This window comes from Sciurus carolinensis, chromosome 3, assembly GCF_902686445.1.
Source record: "Sciurus carolinensis chromosome 3, mSciCar1.2, whole genome shotgun sequence".
Taxonomy (NCBI): Eukaryota; Metazoa; Chordata; class Mammalia; order Rodentia; family Sciuridae; genus Sciurus; species Sciurus carolinensis.
Window position 1 is genome coordinate 2,384,481 of NC_062215.1, and position 22,016 is coordinate 2,406,496.

General features: G+C 53.1%; 2 protein-coding genes across 3 annotated transcripts in view; one reads left to right on the top strand and one right to left on the bottom strand.

The window, feature by feature from the left end:
* The window catches only part of Card14 (caspase recruitment domain family member 14), a 28,679-nt gene extending 24,401 nt beyond the window's left edge, over positions 1–4,278 (bottom strand). The window contains exon 1 of one of the 2 annotated variants that reach the window (XM_047545956.1): positions 4,170–4,278. The gene's annotated coding sequence lies outside the window, so the exon portion shown is untranslated. Of the gene's footprint in view, positions 1–3,388; positions 3,589–4,169 lie in introns of those variants that run through there. The other variant, XM_047545957.1, reaches the window with a different exon arrangement.
* A 5,828-nt stretch (positions 4,279–10,106) lies between these two features.
* On the top strand, positions 10,107–20,146 carry Eif4a3 (eukaryotic translation initiation factor 4A3). Its single transcript, XM_047544210.1, has 12 exons — positions 10,107–10,340; positions 12,381–12,453; positions 13,256–13,322; positions 13,686–13,748; positions 14,346–14,478; positions 14,640–14,720; positions 15,413–15,554; positions 15,890–16,028; positions 16,738–16,853; positions 19,470–19,577; positions 19,658–19,785; positions 19,921–20,146. The coding sequence occupies exons 1-12, from the start codon at positions 10,172–10,174 to the stop codon at positions 19,935–19,937; spliced, it is 1,236 nt and encodes a 411-aa protein (XP_047400166.1). The 5' UTR covers positions 10,107–10,171; the 3' UTR covers positions 19,938–20,146.
* The last annotated feature ends 1,870 nt before the right edge of the window (positions 20,147–22,016 follow it).

Consider the following 22,016-nt stretch of genomic DNA (forward strand, 5'->3'; position numbering starts at 1 on the left):
CAAAGAGAGATGCAATATTTTAAGAAAACCATAATCCAGGGTACTTTCCGATGTCATTTCCTGACCAGACCATGGAGACACCTTCACCCTAAGGATCCTGAGAACAAGCAGACCCCACCCACCGACTGTCCTGTGAGCACAGACTCATGCCTTCGCTTGCTCACCAAATTTCCTTTAAGAGAAGAGCTGAGAACCCCAAAGCATCCCTCATGAGGAGACGGCCCACATTCGTCCTCCAAGGTACCTGCTACCCCAATACAACTTTGCTGTGCCTCCAGCTGATGTGTCCTTAAATTCATTTCTGTGACATTTGCAAAACCCCCACTCATCCTGGGTTGAGGTCCCCCTCTCCGTCAGACCTCCCCCTGCCACAGCCACAGGCCAAGCTGGAGAGCAGCTCCATCCTGGTTTCCTCTGGGGAATAGCAGGTCTGTGTTTGTGAACTAGCTGGGTCGTGTTCCCGGGCCACCAGCGGCTGCGAGCACAGCCTCGTCTGGGAATAGGTCTTGGCAGATGTCACCAAGCTGAGGTCAACCATGACCCAAAGACTGGTGTCCTTCCAAGAAGAGGAGGGCAGACACAGACACAGGAAGAGGACCAGGTGACCACAGGGCAGAGATGGGAGGGATGCTAGCCCACGTCAGGGGCCACAAGTACCTTCTGCCACACGGAAGCTGCTAGAAGGCTCAGACAGATGCTCTCCTGGAGCTTTCTGGGGAAGCATGACCCTGCCAGCCTCCAGAATTATGAGCCAATAAATTCCTGCAGTTTGAAGCCACCCAGTTCACAGTAAATTCTCATGACAGCCACAGGAGACATAAATAGGGCAAAAGGGATGTGGAAACAGGCCAAGTCCTGCAGGGCCCCTCCTCCATTGCCAGGGAGCCCCAGCAAGCTCCTGGGATCTCTACTGGCAGAGTCTGCCACCTGGAGTTTGACTCTCCAAATCAGAATGGCCTGCTCCGCGTCAGGACCAGAGTCCAGGGAAGAATGGAAATAGGTACGTTGCACTTGTTTACAAAAAATATTCAGATTTTCCAGAACATGACCGCAGAGCAACAAGCCCAGTGCAGACTCTGGACTCTGGGCAGAGGCCACACACAGAGAGGCCGGCCCCGTTGTGATTGGCAGCTGGTCTCCAGGACCTCAGCATCTATCAGGGTGGTAGCTAGAGGATGTGGGATGGTTTTCTTTAGTGTAATGAAAATGTCCGGAAACTGGTGCGTGTCTGTGTGCACTGGGAACCCCTAGGCTGTACACCCTAAAGGGGAGTCGTGAGCTTCGAGAACTACAGTCAATAAAAGTGTTTAAACAGGTCCCACAGTAATTGGTGGCCCCACCTACACCCCTGGCCAGGATACAGAGGGGGGCAGTGAGGAGGTCCCTGTGGTGACCCGGGCACACACAGCCGGTGAGACATCCACCTCTTCTTCGGCTTCCCTTCCCTTCCCAGGCCTGGGTCCACCACAGCCACACCTGGCTGTCCAGTGTCCAGCCGAGCCGGTCCCCTCTCTTCCAGCTCCCGTCCTCAGGACCTGGCACTGCCTGCTGCTCCTCATGGCCTTGCTCCTCATTCCAGGATCCAGGAGCTCCCAGGAATGCCTCCTGGCTCCTGGCAGATGGGGGTTCCCCTGGTTGCACACTGGTTGGTGACAGCAGAGGCAGGGTGAGTGTAGCTGCCTCCCTGGGTCAAGCTCAGGTCGAGTCAAGTGCCACACCAAGGACCAGAGCAAGAGACGACAGAACTGAGAGGCAGTCACGGAAACTCCCCAGTTCCCGGCAAAACTCACCTAAAAATGTTTTTAAAAAGTTTACAAAGACACACACACACACACACACACACACACACACACACACACACACACGGTGGGGTGGGGTGTGGGGAGAGAGAGAGAAACAGCCCTCTGCCTAACACTTTGGCCAGTGCAGTGTGGGTGGCACCAGAGCCTCCTGCACCTGCCCACCTGCAGGTGGCTCACCTGGGAGCTCAGAGCGAGCCCTCCTACCCCGCTCACCTTCTGCCCTCCGCAGGGAGTCCTCAGCAGAGGGGAGGGCTGGCACAGTGGCAGGTGACCTGGGGGGCCCAGGGTGGTGCTGGCCCCAGGGGGACAGCCCAGTCCCACAGCCCTGCCAGAAGCGTCAGACCAACACCTCTGAGACTCCACCCTGGTGGGAATTCAAGTCCTCAGGCCCCATACAAAGGTCCTCCACCGCAGCAAAGTGAAAGGCTGGACAGGGACAGGAGGCCGAAAGGGTGGGCGGGATGCCTCTCCACGCTTCCTGGGGGCTTGGGGATGCTGTATGCGTCTCTGATTTGCCAGGTTTTCATGGTCTTTGATCTAAACCTTCGTGGGAGTTTAGAAGAACTCAGGGTTCTTCCAGGTGAAGCACTTATACTGCATTTAGTGGTCCTGTTAAATCACAGGCACACTATGGCAGGTGGACTGGATGCCGGGGACCGTGTCCCAGGGTAGTTAGTAACCACGTCCCCCTTCCTCCCAGAAATGCAACTTGGTCTGGGTGGCAAGTGGCCACAGGAGAGGGGACCCCCAGGCGTCAGAGGGGCTGCCAGTGGGAAGGGCTCCTTCCTTGCTTTCCCCTTGGCCCCGGAGGAGGCGCCATCCTTCAGAGTGCAGGCTCACGGGAGGGCAGGAGGACAGGCGCCAGCCGAGGCAGTTCTGCGAAAGCCAAGGGGTAGGGGGCGGGGCAGAAGGCAGACTGGACTGGGCCAGGCCTGCCGCCATCAGAGGTGACGAGGTCTTACTCTGGGGCAGGAGCCCTTACCTCTCCATGTAATGAAGAGGAGCAGAGCACCTTCATGGAATCTCGACATTTCCTCCCAAATCTCTCATGCGATGCCCATTTAAACAGGTGCCCAAGTCTCAGAAGCAGATGGGAAATGTGGGTGTCCCTAACTGACCTTTTCAGCCAGGGTCAGTGATCCCGTGATTAAGTTGGTGTCAAAGAACCCGTGGCCCCCAAACCAGGATTGGCAGAATGTTTCTTTCTTTTTGTGGTGCTGGGGATCGAACCCAGGGCCTTGTGCTTGCAAGGCAAGCACTCTACCAACTGAGCCATATCCCAGCCCCAGAATGTTTCTTTTTAGCGATTCGCCCTCGGGCCTGCTCCCCAACCTCACTGGGTCCCCACCCAAGGGCCGGGCTCCAGCCTGCAGATGGGAGTAGGGGCAGCTCCAGAGACTGGGTCTCCCCGGAGGCTGAGGACCGGAAGTGCTGGCATGTGAGTCCTGAGGGTAGGTGAGGGCTTGTGGGGTCTGTGGGCTGGGAAGCGTTCTGGAACCCCGCAGCTGCATGCGGGTGAGGACATGGGTTGGTACAGACAAGCACTGGCCCTTCCAGTCCAGTCTGGGAGAAACGGGGCAGCTTACCCTGGGTCCCCAGACGGCAGTTTAGAAAGTGGGAGTGAATTTGTCACTTGCTTCCAGTTTAAATAGGGGCTAGCATTAGCAGGAAAGAAACTCAATCCGGAGCTCTAGGGGGGTTCCCAGCTCCACGGGGTCCCCTCTCATCCTGGGCAGTTCCAGAGCAGCCTGTGGGCACTGGTCCCGTACATCCGAGTGGCAGGTCCTGCGACTGGACCCTCCCTGATAACATTCTTCTCAGACCCCAGAGTCACTTTCCTCTCTTGCCTGGAAAGCCAGGAGGAGAAAGGGCTGGCACGCGTGCACACACACACACACACACACACACACACACTCCCTTCTGGACTCCAAGACAGGGAGGAATTTATTGGGAAAAGGTCAGGGGAACTGATGGCCTATGAATGTGGTGGACCAGGCAGACGGTTCCCAGGCACAGAAGGGAGGGCGCTACCTTGCTCCCCTCGGCTCAAATTTAGCACCCGCGCGCCAGGGAACATCTGACTGGGCCTCCCCTGCCCCGCCGCCAGTGCTGCCCTGCTCTCTGAACACTTGGTTGGCCGCCTCCCTCCCCTTCTTCCGTCCTGAGCAGTGTGGAGCAGAGCCCAGCGTCCCCTCCTGTCCCAGGCTGTGCTGCCAAGTAGGGGAGCTTAGCAGCCAGAGAACATTCCACCTCTTAACCAAGCACCATGGGACAAGCTGATTTCTTCTATAAGGATAAGCGGCCCCCCTCACCCCCGGGCCCCTGGGGTCCCGTCCTGACCCGCTGCCACTCCCCTGGTCTCCTGACCTCTTCTCGATGGACAGACCCGGCGCACTCTCCCTTCTCTCCCCAGCAGCTCTGAAGGAGAGTCTCAGGCTGGGCTGAGCAGCAGCGGATGAGCAGGTTTGGCGGCAGGTTGTCCGGGCTCTGCCCACAGAGGCAGCCTTATATGGGGACCTCCACTGAAACGTCAGCATTCCCACCCTGGGCGTCAGCTTGGCTGACAGAAGAGCGACAGGCACCAGCTACTGTCCCTGTGACAACGGCCAGGCATCTGGTCGACCTACAGAAGGCAGCTGCTGGGCAGGGGAATCCTCTCTGCTTTGTACACATCCCGATTAGTCATGGTTTCTTTTTTGAGGGGCGGGGTACCGGGGATTGAACTCAGGGGCACTCGACCTCTGAGCCACATCCCCAGCCCTATCTTTGTATTTTATGTAGAGTCAGGGTCTCACTGAGTTGTTTAGCACCTCACTTTTGCTGAGGCTGTCTTTGAACTCTTGACCCTCCTGTCTTAGCCTCCCGAGCTGCTGGGATTACAGCGTAAGCCACTGTGCCCGGCTCCCCAGTTCATCTTGATTTCTACCTTAGAAAAATCCCAGGAAGTTAGGATAATTTCTGGGTGCTTCTTGGTTCTTATGATCAATTATGGGAAGTATCTGAATAATTCCACTGAGTTAATCTAGAATCATAACTATGACCTAGGTTTAAGTGAATACCTTCTGTGTCAAGTATCTGGAATCTGGTCACTTCTCCCCATGTGCATTGCAAGGCCCTGATTATGGCCTCCTGGACCCCTGCAATGGTCCTACCGCCAGTTCTCTCTCTCTCTCTCTCTTTTTTTTTTTTTTTTTTTTTGCAGTGCCGGGGATCGAACCCAGGGCCTTGTGCTTGCAAGGCGAGCACCCTACTGACTGAGCTATCTCCCCAGCCCACTACGGCCAGTTCTCAACACAGCAGCTGGAACCATCCCATCGAAGTGAGTCGGGTTAGGCTCCTCTGTTGGTGTATGGGCCCTGGAGTCCTCTGCAGGACCCAGGAGGCCCTGCTTCTCTGGCACTTGCTGACCTTGTATTCTCACTGTTCCAGATGTAGGGGCTCCTTGTGAGTCTTTCCGTGCTCCAGTACACTCTGCCCCAGGGCCTTTGCACTTGTGTTCTGTCTGCTTGGAATACTCTTCCACCTCCTTTTGGACTCCAGTCAAGGACCACATTCCCAGAGAGGGCTTTCCAGACTATTCTACTTTAAACTGCAGCCCTCTCAACCTGGCCCTCCCTCTGCCTTGTCCAGTTTCATTTTTCTCTGTTGGACTTGTTGTCCCTGATCGGTAATGAATTCTGGTTACCTGTGGTTTCTTGTGTGCCTCCTGCTGCAGGCCTGTAACCACCAGAGGACAGGACCTCCTGTTGCTGGTTCTCAGCTCAGCCCCACCCTGAGGCCAATGCGGATTCATAAATACTGACTTGATTGTGTGTCCACTCCCACTGACACTGACCCTGATGGGGATAGGAGGGACATCCACAGCTCCCCAGGCTGAGGGGAGGTCTTAAGGGTCTCTATCCTCACAGGTGGAGGCTGGCTCCCCAGGTCCCACAGCCAGGTGGGGCTGAGCTGCAGCTCCTGCCAGATGCTCCTCCTGGTGAGAGGCTTGAGGTTGGGTCAGAGCCAGACCCCAGCTCTCTAACCAGCCCCCACTGGACTGGTTCAGGGGCTGATGATGTTCCAAACTGTCTCACCTAGCCTGCTGCATAGAAAGTTCTAGATAGTTGTGAACATGCACAGAAATGCCATCATTCCAAGTAAAATAGGGAGCCAGCCAGCAGGGGTGCTGCAGGTGGGAGAGCTGTGGAGTCTCTGCCCTTAAGAACACAGAGAGCCACGGAAACAGGGTCGGGGGCCATGGGCCTTCTGAGGGGAAGCTCAGTCGCCATCAGTGTCCCCAGGAAGACCCCAACTGACAGTTACTCAGTCATTCTGCATCCCACAGGGTTACAACTGTGCATCTCCGGGACAGTGAAGCCCTGTTCTGGCGACCTGGATGGGTCTGGGTGAGGCCTGGAGTACTCTAGCACTCCCCGCATGGCCCTTTCAGCACAGGACGATGGACAGGGGCTGGACCTGGCCAGGCAGAGTTCCTCATGTCTGGGGGCTGGAGGAAGGTTTCTGGCTTTGCCTCGAGATCATGGTGTGGGTATGAAGGAGCGCTCAGTGCCAAGGCCCCACAGGAGCAAAGCACACCTGCGGGAGAACCCAGAACAAGGGTCGAGCTTGAGGCTGCCAGGGGCTGCGGCCCGGGAAAGGCTCAGCCGCTGGTACAGTGGTGTTTCTTCCCACTTGTCACCTGTGGTCCCTGCCCACGGCCCGAGGCAGGGCGTGGCCAGGGAGGGCCCCGCCCAGGGAGGGGCGAGGAGCAGCCCTTCCCACCCGGCCGGACAGGCTTCTGCGGACCGGCCAAGTCACGTCCACCGACGTTCCTTTTCCTTCTCTTCGGTGGTGAAATGCAAATAAGGCGAAGTGAAGTATTCGGCGGCACCTACTACATCCCACTGTTGTGCAACCGACACCTCTCTATCCAGTTCCGCCCCCTTGCCCTCACCCGAAGGGACCCCCTTAGCAGCCCCCGCCGCACCCACTTCCTGGCAGCCACCAGTCTGCTTTCTGTCTCCACGGATTTGCCTGTCTGCACGTTTCCTGTCGATGGTGCTCTGTGACGCGTGACCTGCGACTGGCCTTTCCCGGAGCTTCGTGTTTTGGAGGTCCATGGCGTCCCGCCCCGTTTGCAGCCCTGTGACGCGTCCGCGCATGGCTTTGCTTCCGTCGGTCTGCTGGTGGGGCTGCGCGGGGGGATGGCGCCGCCATGAGCAGGAGCGCGTGGTGCTCAGGCCGGTGGCTCACACTAGCTGCAGCACTATAGCCCCGCGGCCTCTGGGTCTCAGCCGGAAGTCGATCTTCACCCTCTGCGGCCTGACAGCCCCGCCAGCCACCCTCCCTGTCCATTTCCATCCAAACTATCTTGAGCCCTCCTGTCACCCTACCACCACTGCCACCTCTCCCTCCAGCTCCAGACCCCCAGCCCGGTCCCATCTCTCTCTGCAACCAGGTCACCTTTCTAAACCATTTACCAGAACTCAGGCCCTCCCCAGAGAAAGGCTGCCCCACAGTGGCTCCATGGCAACCAGGGAGGGACACATTCAAACTCCACTCCACAGAGGGCAGGACCCTTTTTGCTCCGGTCCTGCTCACCTCTTCCCCCTCCCCACCCTGTGCCTGCATCCACTCTGCTACAACCACCCTGGCTCTCAGTCCTTCATCGTTCAGGGGCTCTGCACCTATTGTCCCCTGCTGGGATACTCCCCAACTCCATGTCACTGTGGACACCTCCTCTCAGTTCCGGTGACACCTTCCTCCAGTCACTGGGTAAATCAGCAACCCAGCTCTTCTCATTGTGCCTCATTTTATTTGCATCCTAGTAATTATACAGCCTACAATCATCCCATCTGTGGCTCACAGGTCTTGCCTTCTGGAGCATAAGCTCTGTGAGGGCAGGTGTGGGTGCTAAGCCAGCACCTGGGACAGCTCCCTGCACATGCTGCCTGTTGCTGTTCTCCAGCCAGCATGTGGGGCCCAGGAAGCAGTGAGGTCGGGTCAGGCAGCGCTTAGTAGTGCCCTGCCCCAGATGAATGGGTCTAGAAAGGAACCTGTGATGGGTGGGGACCTCTGCAGGAAGCTGTCCTTTGGGGACAGCCCTTCAGATTGACCTCTGTCCAGGTCATCAGCTCCAGTGGTAATGACTCCTAGGTGGGCATCGCTCCCCTGAACCTGCTATACTCTGAACAAGACCAGCCACCCGGACCCCCTTCTAGTTCCAGGAGCCCCGTGGATGCAGGAAGTCAGTGGGTTCCTGAGAGGTGCTGACAGAGCAATTCCACAACAGCTGAGTGAGCTTGAGATGCTTCTGTCCATCTCGGGCCATGCCTTGGACCTTCCCTCTTGTCCTGGATGTCCACGCAGGAAGCAAGCTGACCATTATTTACTGAGCACCTCTTGTGTGTTAGGGAAATAATGGGGAACTAAACAGATGTGGCCCTGCCCTCCTAGAGGTTAGAAATGCCTCCCCAAAATATAAACAGCATGGGAAGTGGGGTGCTGGTGACAGGTGCTGAGATGGAGTGTAATGGCCTTGCGACCAGGAGGCTTCTTTTGAGAAGCCCAGGGGCACAGTGATGCAGAGCCCAGAAATGACCAACAGCATAAAGTCTCTGTGCAGGGAACTCAGAGCTGGGCCCATTTCAACCTCTCACTGGAAGGCCTAACTTACAAGAGTGGGCCCATTTTTTCCACTGGCAAAATAGCAAGATGTTCATAGTCTGCACATTGTGCTTCTAATCTTGACGGCTGAGGCAGCAAAACTGCAAACTGATTGCAAGTGATCTGGGCTGTCAGTTTCTGCTTAGATGGGTGCTTATGCACAGCCCAAGGCTATGTACAACAGGGGAAGTGACCAAGGAACGTTCTCCAAACTCTGATGAGGTTGTGACTGATCAGTAAAACAAAATGGGGGTCTTGGAATTCTATGGATACTATAAACATGCTAACCAGTGTGGTACAATGGCAATATAACTAAACATTTTCTAGCAGCCCCATTCAGAAAACAAAAAGAAACAGGTGACATTAACTAAGTAGCATTTTACTTCAACTTAGCATATCTAAAATATCATTAGCATCATTTCAACACAATCAGTATGAACTTATTAATGATTTTCACATTTTCTAATACCAAGCCATTGAAATCCACGTGTTTTATAACACAGGTTGCAAAATGGCGTGGGAGCCCATTCGCTCCTTGTGTAGTAGACCTAAAAACTTGTATGTGCATCTTATTTAAAGTCTAAGAAAGAGGGCCAGGCTTATAAATATTTAGTATGTTGATCAACAGCGGCATCCTCACTCTGCACGTTCATCAGGTCAGTGAACTGGTATGAGCTGGTATGAGCTGGTAATTCCACTGCCAGAATGGAGCTTCGCTCTGAGCATTACTTTTCACCGTGGACTTATTTCAGCTCCTGACTTCTTGAAAAAACGATGCTCTGGTTTTAATTAGATTAGCCTTCATAAAAGGAGAGCTCCCAAGAATCCCTGGAAAGGAGCCGTGGAGGAAAGATGTGCTTCCCTGGGCTGGGTAGCAGAGGCGCTCCTGGCATGCGGGCGGCTGGGTGGATCCCAGCACCGGTTGGGGCGGGGTGTGTGGTAAGGCTCCTGCTGCAAGCCGGCCACTGTGGGGTTTTCCCCCAAAGTTAAAAAGCCTGATTCTCCACGGAGGGAGCTGCGCCCCAGAGGCGGCGAGGCCGGCTCAAAGGCGTTTGGAGAGCAGGGTGTGAACAGGCACTTAGGAAAGTCTGGGGTGAGCTGGCAGGGCAGATGCCAAGCGGTTCCTGCCCTCCAGGGCCGTGGCGTCCCGCCTGGGGTCGTCATCTCTGCCGGACTGCAAGATGGGCACGTTCGGCACGCCCGCAACCTCGCAAGGAGCGATCACTCGCGGTGCTGGGGGCTCCCGGCGCCCACGCGAACTCTGGCCTCCCAAGCCAACCGCTCGGAACAGGGACTGCCCCCGCCTCCAGGGCAGCGGCGGGCGCGCCCACCCGCCTGGACCGCGCACTCGAGCGCGGGTTCCTAGTAAACCGACCAGCGGCCGCCGCGTCCTACAGAAGAATCCTCGCTCGTCCCGCCTCCAAAGCCCGCGGCTAGTACCCCTAACACTCCGCCACCGCCCAGCTGACAGAACCTGTGGCCCCGCCCCTCTTGGCCCCGCCCCTCGCCAGATCCCGCGGGAGCTCGAAGCAACGCGAGAATGGCGGCAGCGCCTCTCCCCCGGGCGCCTCTTCACGCGATGAGGGGCACTCCGCTTGCTCGGACGCACGCGCGCCGCCCCGCGCTTGCGCGCGGTGGCGTCACTTCCTCTCGGCTGCCGCGCGGGGCCTGCTTCCGCTTCCCGCCGCGGCGCGCGCTCCGCTTTCGGCCAAGTCGGAATTATGGCGGCTACGGCCACGATGGCGACCTCGGGCTCGGCGCGGAAGCGTCTGCTCAAAGAGGAAGACATGACCAAAGTGGAGTTCGAGACCAGCGAGGAGGTGGACGTGACGCCCACGTTCGACACCATGGGCCTGCGGGAGGACCTGCTGCGCGGCATCTACGCCTACGGTCGGTGGGCGCGGGCCGGGGGCCGCGGGTGGGCACTTGCCGGGAGGCCGGCGATTCCCGGGCCGGCGACGCGGGTCGAGGCGCGGGGCGCCGAGGGCGTGTGTCCCCGCGCTGCGTGCTGCTCGGTGCGGAGCGCGGTGCCGGGTCCGGCGGGGGTGCAGAGCCTTCGGCGATTCGCAGCCTCTCCCGCGGCACATTCCTGCCTTGTGCCCGCGAGGACCCCGAGCGAGGGGTCGGGCAGGTTCGTTCCCTCGGGGAGCCTGAGCCTTACTGGGAGGCGCGCAGTAAGTTTGCTTCGGGCAGTAGGAGTGCTGTGGAAAACCGGACTTAAGGGATGGGTCGGGGTGGAGAGAGCTAACGCGGGACAGGAAGGAAAGGGGACCCCAGGAGGGCCTGGCGTAGCTGAGGACGAGAACAAGAACCGCTGGCGCGAGGAAGAGCCTTGCGGCCCAGCTGGTGCGGAGCAGGAACGGAAGGTCTGTTGTGCAAGCTCGGGGGCCAATTTGCAGAGGTAGAGAGAGAATTTGAAATTCATTTCTAAGTGCACCGGGAAACCGCTGCAAGACTTTAAGCACTGAAGTGGCATGGTCAGTTTTACAGCTTTAGAGATTGCCGACTGTCTGTGGATTTGGGGTGAGAAGAGGCAGGGAGATGAGTTGGGAGGCTTTTGGTCTGGTCTGGTTGGGTGGGGGGTGATGCCGATGCTGCACTGAAGATGGAGTACTTAGAGCTGCCACCGTTGGTGGTGGTCTGGGAAGGAGGACTGGAGCATGATTCCTGGGCATTTGAAGTAAACTGGTGGGTGATGCTGCAGACATCGCTTCCTTGGCAACAGTGAGGGAGGTCTTTCTTGTTCTGTTGGAGAGACCAGGAGCCTTTTTTGTTGGGATGTCAGGGAGGCAGTTGTCAGTTTAACTTGGGATCCCAGGGAAAATGGGGATTGAAGACATAGAGATGGCAGTAACTGGCATCCAAGTTTCTCAAGACGGCCACCGTTTATCTGGCAGTTTTTGATTTCAGGACACTTGAACAGGTAAGTTACGGAGAAATGGAAGGTTAAAGAAAGCCTTTCGGCTGGGCCCTGCCTGCTTCTTAACACTGGAGGCTGCCTGCCCTGAATCATTGGCACCGATTTCCCATCCATATGTTTGCCTGATGAGGAATTTAAATCATTCATTAATCTGCTTTTGCCTGAGATGGGAAATTGTGCTACATTTTATCTTATTATTTATTAATTTATTTTTATTTTTTGTGCTGGGAATTGAACCCAGGGCCTTGTGCTTGACAGGCAAGCACTCTATGAACTGAGCTATATCCCTAGCCCCTGTGCTACATTTTAAAAGACTACAAAAATAATTACAGGTTTTGTGCATAAAAGTTTTATTTGCTTACTGGGAAAGTCCTTCGTTCCTTGGTAGTATAGTAATTGCTAGGCGGGAGGGATGGCATTAATGAAGCTGCATTAAGACAGGAAAATGGTGCTGGACACCCCACAATTTGAACCACCGAAGTTAAATACCCTGTAGACAACATGAACAGCCCACAGACTTAGTGCTAGCTACTAGGAAAGAGCCCCAACTACAAGTCACATTTGACTTAGTTTCCTTTTTTTAAGTTTAGAAAGTACTATGCAATACTGTTTACTATGTAGTCAAAGAATAAAGAAATAATAGAGTAAAAAATGAGCTCTCTTCAACCCACTCTCCAGCAGTGACCTCCAGGAACTTTTTCCAGATCCTGCACACCCCAAAAGATTTTTTTCCTTTCTAAACAAAACTGGGTTCTCTGTATTCTGTATTTGGTGCTCCTTTCACAGGAATTCTGTCTTTATAGATCATATCCCACTCTCACCAGGATAAAAATGCATTCAACCCCAAGTCTCGAGCACTTCCTATTTGAGCATTGGGTTTAGCTGGGTTATGGGTTGGTAGGACTTGGCTGTTAAAAAGCAAATCGTGGAATCCTTCCAGGTGCTTGCTCTGAGAGGTTTTACTGTTGTCATACTGTTGAGAGCTAATTTTTTTCTGGTTTAATTTGCAGGTTTTGAAAAACCATCAGCAATCCAACAGCGAGCTATCAAACAGATAATTAAAGGGAGAGATGTCATTGCACAGTAAGTTGACCTGTGCGGAGAGATTGGACCCAGTCAGTCCATGCGGTGCTGTGATGTGCCTTTAGGTGTGTCTGTCCATGCACTCAGGGCTAGCTCTGTCCTTCATTCCAGCCCCAAGGTTTTCATTTTTTGACTTTTGTGTTCTTTACTAGAGACAGCTTTTGCCTATTAGCTAGTTTTGCTTAGCTGTCAGTCAGCATGTGGACTTATGTAATATCCCTTTAATATTTTTCATTTGCCTTTTTTCTCTCCCTCTTCTTTCCCCTTTTTTTGTGGTGCTTGTGGAACCCAGGACGTCATGCATGTTAGGCAAGCCCTCTACTAGTGAGCTATACTCCCAGGTGCTCCCCCACCCCCATACTGGATTGAACCCAGGGCACTCTACCACTGAGCTACATCCTTAGCCCTTTTTATTTTTATTTTTTTCGAGACAGGGTCTCACCAAGCTGCTGAAACTGGGCAAGCCTCTTGCTTCAGTCAACTGCTCTGTAGCTGAGATTATAGTCATGCATCACTGTGTGTGTCCCTGTCTGCCTTAGTTTTTAAAAACATTTAAATATAAAAAGATTTTTTATTTAAGGGACACTCCCCTCTTTTCTGCCACCTATAAAACAGTGTTTAAGTTGTAGATTCTGTAGGTCTGTTGCCCTGTGCAAAGGCTGTATGTCCTGGCCTCATCACCTGTGGAGATTTAGAAGTTGTGATGCTGGGCCCGAGTCTCACCCCCTTCTGAAGCCAGGCCCTTGGAGCACTGGTTGGGGGCTGCTCCCTCCCTCTGATGACTGTCTGCTTCCTTGCACAGGTCCCAGTCTGGCACAGGCAAGACAGCCACCTTCAGTATTTCAGTCCTCCAGTGTTTAGACATTCAGGTGAGTTGCCATTCTCACAGCCAGTGCCTGGGAGAGCTGACGTTCCCTGGCCTCCATCATGTTCACGGAGCGCAGTGCTTTAAGCTCTGTGCTGTGCTGACTTACTGTGTTAAAGAGACTCTCAGGTGCTAACATCTGAGCTAGCAGAAACGTCATGAATCCTTTTTGTTTAAGCTAGGAGGTTTTTTTAATTAGAGGAGATTCTTTTCTACACTGTCATGTCCAGTGTTTGCTGGGTTTATAATTTCAATAATCTTAAGATTTGCAAGTCCACGAGAGATAATATTTAAAGTGGCTCTGAGTGTGAATGTCTGCAGTTGACCTCAAATGCCGAGGATTCTCTTTCTTCTGATTATTTTCCAGGTTCGAGAAACCCAAGCTTTGATCTTAGCTCCAACAAGAGAGTTAGCTGTACAGATTCAGAAGGTGAGACAGTTAAAGGTAGTTGTGTTGTGTTTGCAGATGTTGCTTTTAAAGTTTAATCACAAAAGACCAATTGATTGATTTAATGTAATGCTGTTTTCTCAAAATATTTTTTTCTGATTCCTTTTTTTCTTCCCCTTTGGGGCTGGGGACTGAACCCAGGGTTAGACAACTGATTGCTAATGTTTTGCCACAAATTGTTACATGTTGTACAAATTGCTGGTTTAAGTCTTTTACTATAGCTTATGTGCTTTTAATAGGTTTGGTTTTTCATATGGTTTTAGAGTTATAACTTTTTCAACAAAAAATTAACTTTAATGAAATAGTTATTTTGTATTTACATGTGCTTTGGAAGGATAGTCTTTGAGTATAATAGGGTTGTGAGTTCTGTATGTTTTATGTTTTTTCTGTAATTAACATATATTACTTTTGTAATGAGAAACTGACCAAGTTAACTTCGTCTTAGCAGAGAAGAGTGGTTTTATGGTATAAATGGTGTTTATAAATGTTTTTATGGAGACAGAAGCAATCTTCATTTTTAGACAGTTAGTTGTGTCTGACACTGTAGCACCCTGGACATGAACCTGCTTTGTGATTCAGGGTCTGCTTGCTCTGGGAGACTACATGAATGTCCAGTGCCATGCCTGCATTGGGGGCACCAATGTCGGGGAGGACATCCGGAAGCTGGACTACGGGCAGCATGTTGTGGCAGGCACTCCCGGGCGTGTCTTTGGTGAGCACTCCCATTAGTGGAGGTGGTGTTGAGGTGGTGCTTGTGAGCGTGCTTAAAGTGTGAGCCCCTCATGGGTGCCTGTCTCTGGGCCACTCGGACCTGTTGCAGTGGCTCTTTGCTTGGAGCCTCAGGTGCGATTATTTCCAAATCTGATTTTGTAGATATGATTCGTCGCAGGAGTTTAAGGACACGTGCAATCAAGATGCTGGTTTTGGATGAGGCTGATGAGATGTTGAATAAAGGTATGAATCACAACTGATTTTCCTCAGAAAGCATGAAAGCCCTGGGAAAAGCTCCAGGCCAGTCTTAGCAACTTAGCAAGACTCTGTCTCAAAATAAAAAGGACTGGGATGTGGCTCAGTGGTAAACTGCCTCTGGGTTCAATCTTAAGTGCCCCCGCCACCTCACCCCAAAGCATTGTGAATACAAGTAGTGGTTTGTTTTTATTTTGTTTTAGAAAAATAGTAGTGCCTTGGGGACAGTTATATACATGAGGTTCATTACTTTGTGTGGAAGGGTTTATAAGACTGATCATAGGGGCTGGGGCTGTAGCTCAGTGGTAGAGCACTTGCCTAGCACCTGCGAAGCACTGAATTTGATTCTCAGCACCACATACATAAATACATAAAGGTATTGTGTCCATCTACAGCTAAAAATATTTTAAAAGGGGAAAAAAAAAAGACTGATCACAGCCATGCTAAGTGTTTCACGCCTGACTGATCTGGCCTTGCGAGTTGTGTCTGGCGGGTCGGCACCAACAGTGGAGGCGTTGAGACGTGACTTGTGGCGAGGCCTGGGTGGTTGGGAAGGGTCGGGCTGGTATGTGCGTGGAGGTTTCCTTTGGAACCGCAGACCCCTTCTGCTGGAGGTGCTTCGCTGGTGGTCAGCACTCTGCATGCAGTCTCAAACAGCCCTGCCTCTTTGTCCTTGGCAGGTTTCAAAGAGCAGATTTATGATGTGTACCGGTACCTGCCTCCAGCCACACAAGTGGTCCTCATCAGTGCCACTCTGCCCCACGAGATCCTGGAGATGACCAACAAGTTCATGACAGACCCCATCCGCATCCTGGTGAAGCGGTAGGCATGCCTTCTTGATTGCCTTTTTGGAAACCCTGCTATTGTAACACTCAGCTTTTATAGTGCCCTTTGACCCAGTAATTCCAAATTTAAAAATGAGCTGTTGGTGCTTAGTTATTAATAGTGGGTTTTGGGGAACCATGACATTCAGACAGATGCAAAATGTAGGCCTGAGTGGGAGAAAGGGTGACCAGTAGGATGTTTGGCTGGGCAGAAGGGGCAGTGCTCTAGGCACCAAGCTCTTGGGGTGGTGGCCTTGGATCTCCCTGCAGCTTGGCCTGTGGCCCCCAAGTCCTAGTTGGAAGAGTGGTAACAGGATTTGTCTTTGTCCACAGTGATGAATTGACTCTGGAAGGCATCAAACAGTTTTTTGTGGCAGTGGAAAGAGAGGAGTGGAAATTCGACACCCTGTGTGACCTCTATGACACGCTGACCATCACCCAGGCGGTCATCTTCTGTAACACCAAGAGGAAGGTGCGCAGCCTGGCTCTGCTGAGTCTTGTGGGAGCTGCAGGTGGGGTCTCCTAGACTCAGGCTGAGCATTTCTGTCAGGTACAGGCCGTATCTATTTTAGGCTTTGTGGATTTTCAGGTCCCTGTGCAAAAACAGCCATAGGCCGTTGGTAAGTGAACAGCCTGGCTCTGCGGCAGTTAAACTTTATTTACACAAATACTAATGGCTCAGTGGTGTGCCTGTGGTCCCAGGTACTTGGGAGGCTGAGGCGAGATGATTGCTTGAGTCCAGGAATTTGAGTCCAGCTGGGCACCATGGCAAGAACTCAGCTCGAGAAAAAAGGATATTGACGCTGGTTCTGCCCCTCGAGATTGAGATGGCAGTGGTTTAGGTCTGGTACCCAGGACCTGGGAGGCCGAGGCCCCCAGGTGTGCAGGGTAGGCAGAGCTGAGAGCATTGGAGGATGACAGGAAAAGAAGTGGGGCTGCCTTCCAGAAAAGATGTGGGTTTAACTTGAGATGAGAACAGACTCGTCCCCTTCCCGAGTCATTGTGTGGAGTGAGTGAATCAAGCCTGTTCTCGGCTGAGCCTCAGTGTTTGCCGGGCAGATAGCTGCACACTCAGTTAAGATTAGTCTGAGCGCCACAGCACTTGCTTTGTGAGTGTTCATGTTGGTTCTGCAAAACCTGGAAGCCAGACCCTGAGTACACATTGCTGATTTGATTTGTAGGTTGACTGGCTGACAGAGAAAATGAGGGAAGCCAATTTCACCGTGTCTTCCATGCACGGAGACATGCCCCAGAAGGAGCGGGAATCCATTATGAAGGAGTTCCGGTCCGGTGCCAGGTCTGTAGCATTTTCTTCTGACACCTGATGCTGGTGGTGCTGGGCAGGGTGGTGGGGCTGTCCTCAGTGGTGGGTGCTGAGCACTTTGTGGTCGTTACTTGAATTCCATTGCCCCCCAGACTGGGAGGTGATAGTGACAGAGCAGTTTACCTGGTAAGTGGAACTGCCTTGCTGGTGCGGTGAGTTAGGTTGAGGGGATAACTGGCCTTAACTAGTTAAGGTTGATTTAGAAGTGTCTAGTCTAGTTTTATTTCCCAAATAAATGGGGACTTTCATTTTATATCTTAGTAATTGGTTTTTAGTTGATTTCTCTGTGGTCAGAGACTCTGCGTGTGTGGTTGGTTTCTTTGAAATCCACAGACGTGCTTTGTGGCCCAGCGTGGGTCATGGGGCTGTCTCTGTGTCCTTGAGCAGGACGCACCCCGTTAGGTCTCAGTTGCAGTCGTGTCCCCGCTCTCTCTACTGCCGTGGGTAGGCCTTCCTCAGGAGAGCCTTGCTTCGTGTACGGCGCGCATCCGTTCAGAGCTGCGTTCTGAAGACTCCCTTGTGCTGCAGTGTCCTGGGGCTGGTGCCCTGGCAGCCTGCACCAATGTCGTCTGCACATTGTCCCATCTTCTGCATTGTCATGACCTTGGGTTTCAGAGGTGTTTCTTGGAGCTCACAGTTGGGATTTGTTTCGTTTTGTTCTAGTGATTTATTTTTATGTGGTGCTGAGGATCAAACCCAGGGCCTCACACGTGCAAGGCAAGCGCTCCTCCACCTCTGAGCCCCAGCCCAGCCCCTTTAGTTCTCTTTGTAATTTTGACTTATTTATTTTTTGTGGTGCTGGGGATGGAACCCAGGACCTCATGCATGCTAGGCAAGTGCTGTACCTCTGAGCTGCATCCCCAGCCCTTTCAAATTTTTAAAAAATTCTGATACAGGGTCTTGCTAAGTTGCTGAGCTGGCCTCAAACTTATGATCCTCCTTCCTCAGTCTCTCAGATCACTCTGATTATAGGGGAACTTATTTTTCTCTCCTCCTTGAAGAAGTTTATTTCTTAATATTACTTTTAGTAGTTATCCCAGAGATTGTACTATGCCCTGTGTTCTTGAGAGCTTGTTTGGAGGTTCTAGCAGGGGAGTGCAGCTACTTGTATACCCTTGACTGAAGAACGGTCCTCCTCTATCGGGGAAGGTCATCCTCTTTGACCGAGTGCGCAGCTTCAGAAGGGACGCACATGGAGCGGTGAGGGAGGAAGGGGACACCCGCCTAGCCAGCCAGATTAGCCGAATCAACCCTGGCGATCAATGGGGTGACAGATGTCACAGCCAGATCGCCCTCACGTCTTTGCCCTGTGTTCTTGGCATGTTGTTATTTCTTTTACTGTATCTCCACATAACATGAGGACCTTCAAGTACTAGCTTCATTTACCCCCAAACCTAAGGTTATTGTCATGTCTTGGCCTACATACATACATACATACATACTTACTTGCAGGGCTGGCGATCACTGAGTATTTTTGCTTTATGTAACAAAATTTATTTAGATTTAGGCCTGTTTGCTGCTACTCTTTGCTTTGTTTTATTTTTTCCTCTCTGAACTCTATCTGAGCTGTGTTTGTGTTAGTTTGGGTCTGCGGTTGAGAATCTTCTCTTCTGGTTTGTCTGGAATTGTCTCCTTCGATGCCTTGAGACGCTTGCTGAGAGACTTGAGGTTGGCAGCTGGCTTCTTCTAACCAGAGTCCTCTAAGCTGCCCAGGATGGCCTTGAGCTTGGATGCCTCTGCCTGTGCCTCCTGGGTTGCTGGGATGGCAGGCGTGGCCACCAACACATCTGTGTGGCTGGCGGCCCTCTTGGTCTGTTCTCCTTGAGTTGGTTTTGGCCATCTCTGCCAAGTCCGGATGTGGACTTTGTTGTTGACGTTTGTGGGACTTGGAGGTGCTTAGCTGCTGCTTTGGCCTTTCTCCTGCCTGTGGGCTCTCGCTGGGCACTCCATGCCTCTGGGCCAGCACTGTGAAGTGGAAACAAGTCCAGCTGGGTGTGTAATTAAAATTTCTTGTAACCATGTTAGTGTAGATGAAAAGAAACAGGTGAAGTCGATTCTTAATATATTTTATTAACCCAATATGTGGTATTGATTCAACATGTAATCAGCATTAAAAACATTACTGAGATTTTTTTTTGCTGTTCTTTGGGTACCAAATCTCAAAGTCTGGTGTGTATTTTGCACTTCTAGCACAACTCGGTTCACCAGTTTCAGGTGCTCTGTGGGCTCCGGCCTCTTGTGGCCAGCACCGCTGTGATGTGTCAGGTGCTGTAGCGTTGAGGGGGTGGTGTGGGTTTAATTTGAGAAGATCATGTAGCCACTGAACCCAGTCAGTGCAGTTCTGTTAATGTAATTGTTCTAAGCAAAATAAAAAAAAAATGTAAGTAGTTATTGGTAAAGAACTGACTTTAGACAAATCACTGTACTAAAAGGTGCCCTTTGAAGATCAGAGCACAAGCTCAGTGGTTGGCGAGGCCAGCGCTCCTCTGGACGGGGCTCTCTGACACTCCCCCAGCCCTTGGGGAGGCGCGGGCCGTGTGTCTGATGCAGTGCTCGGGCGCACGTCTTCATGGCCCTTTCTCTCTGCAGCCGAGTGCTCATTTCCACAGACGTCTGGGCCCGGGGGCTGGATGTCCCCCAGGTGTCCCTCATCATCAACTATGACCTGCCCAACAACAGGGAGCTGTACATACACAGGTGGGCCAGCCTTCCGCCTCCCGCCCCTGCCGACCTGAGACCTGGCTGTCTTTACTAAAGCAGTTGCTTTATCCCCATAGAATCGGGAGATCTGGTCGATACGGCAGGAAGGGTGTGGCCATCAATTTTGTGAAGAATGACGACATCCGCATCCTCAGAGACATCGAGCAGTACTACTCCACTCAGATCGATGAGATGCCTATGAATGGTAAGGGGCGCCCTGTTCTGGCTTGGGCACCGGAGTCCTGGTTTTGTTTGTTTTGAGGTCTTCGTGAGCCTCCGTGGAACGCACAGATTTCCATCCAGTTTCAGTGGCCTTAATCTTGTCATTCTTCCCTTTCAGTTGCTGACCTGATCTGAAGACCCTACCCCTGTGCTGAAGATGAACTGGGACTGTGACCTGTTTTGTACACCCGTTTGAAACTCTGTAGGAGCAGCTTCTATTTAATGGGGTTGATGTGAACTCTTCTTACAGCCCCCAGGAAGAGCTGGGGACTCTGCCACTTTTTCTTATCCACATGTAAATAATGCATTGCTCTAAGTCTTTTTCATTAAACATTTAAACTTTTCCCATAAACGCTATTTCTTATGGCGCCATCAGCTTCTCTAGGAACTTGCTGGGTCATTTGGGCAGGCCCCCTACTCCTTTACGTCACGCCACAGGCGGAAACCACCATGAAATGCGTGACGTGGAGGAGGCAGGCTAGCACCATCTGTGGAGGAAAGATCGGGGGCTTTGAGTTTGGCCACAATTTCTTTGATAGGGTGAGTAATGACAGTGGACCTGTGGAGGTGCTGCTTGCCTGTCGCTCTGAAGACACTTAGTGAAAGCAGGAGAGCAGACCACAGGATGGGAGGAGGTGCGAGGAGAGCGTGAGCTAGACTAATCCAGGTGACGCCCGACCTGACCTGCACTGCACACATAGGTGGGAGGTTCCCGCGTGGCCAGTCACAAGCCGTGCGAGTCAGAAGTACGCAGGCTGCAGTTGGACCAAGAGGCAGCGGGGCTCTGGGAATCTGGCTGGGTGTGAAGAAGGGGCCAGGAGCCGAGGTCTGGGGGTGACCTCTGGAATCCGAGAAGGACCCTGACCAACAGCAAGGACCAGCTGCTAACTGTGTGGAACAGAATTCTGCTGACTGCCGGCAGGAGCAGGGACGGACCTGAAGCCTCCGAGGGAAGCAGCCTCCTCACCTAGATTTAAGCCAGGCGGACACCCGACAAACTGCTGACCTGCACAGCTGGCAAGACAGTCGTCATTTTAAGTTACTAGAGTGTGATAGTGTTATAGCAGCAACAGAAAATGAATGTATTCTTTATAACTCAATAAGACAAGCAGCCCAGCCCAAAATAGGCGAACTTGGAACAGGAAGATTTGTGGATGACGTGAGCAGTGGTCGCCAGGAAGGCATAGTCAGGAGCCGCAGTGGGATCTCACCCATTCCCTGGAGGCTGACACCAGAAAGGCCTTCCCAGAGGTGGTGTGGACAGGAGGCAGCGCTGCTCGTCTGACGTGGAAGACGTTGACCTGTACCTCCCTGTCACCTGGCAGCGTTTGCCCAAGTTGTCCAGCACAGGTGAGGCCACCGCAGGCCCAGGGCGTGTTCAAGCAGGCCGAGGCGAGGGTGTTCTCAGGGCAGACGCGAGGACGCCATGAACCACCTTGAGGTGATGGCCCAGGCCACGGTGATTAACCACCAGGTTGACCCCAGTTCACTTGCCTAGAGTGCACAGGGCCCTGCAAAGGTGTTAAAGAAGCGTGGCCGAGGCTGGAGGCCAGCCCGAGGACCTCAGCAAGACTGAAAAATGCACAGGACTGAGGGCTGGGCTGGGAGGAGGGCTCACCTGTCTGCTCAGGCCGCAGGTTGGGTCCCCAGCACCGCAGGGGAAGGGGCTGAGTGTGCAGCTCAGTGGAGACCACTTGCTCAGCGCGTGAGATCTGGCTCAGTCCCCGCACTGCACATGAATAAGTACTATTTGTACAAGGACCCGGTGGCCTCTGCAAGGCTTGCTTCTGGCAGAGCTCTGTGCCGGTCACTGGGCAGTTGTGGGTTGTGAGAAGCTTCCTCCTGGCTCTCTCTTGGGTTGGCAGAGCAATTACGCTTTGGTTCTGAGTTTTGACAAGAACACAGCCACTGACCATATCTGTGTGATGTGGGCACGTGCAGGTGGGCTTCTTTTTGGTGCTGGGGATGGAACCCAGGGCCTTGTGCTTACAAGGCAAGCACTCTACCCACTGAGCTATCTCCCCAGCCCCGCAGGTGGGCTTCTGTGTAACTGCTGTCTCACCAAGCGCCTGGGCAGAACCTGGTCCCAGGTGGGTCTCCACATATGCCTGGGGCGTGAGAAGGCTGAGCCCCCGGGCGCTGGGACTGCACATCCGTGCTCCACATCCTGCCCTCCGCACAGCCCCTGCCCCTCGCATCAGGTGACAGCTGCCC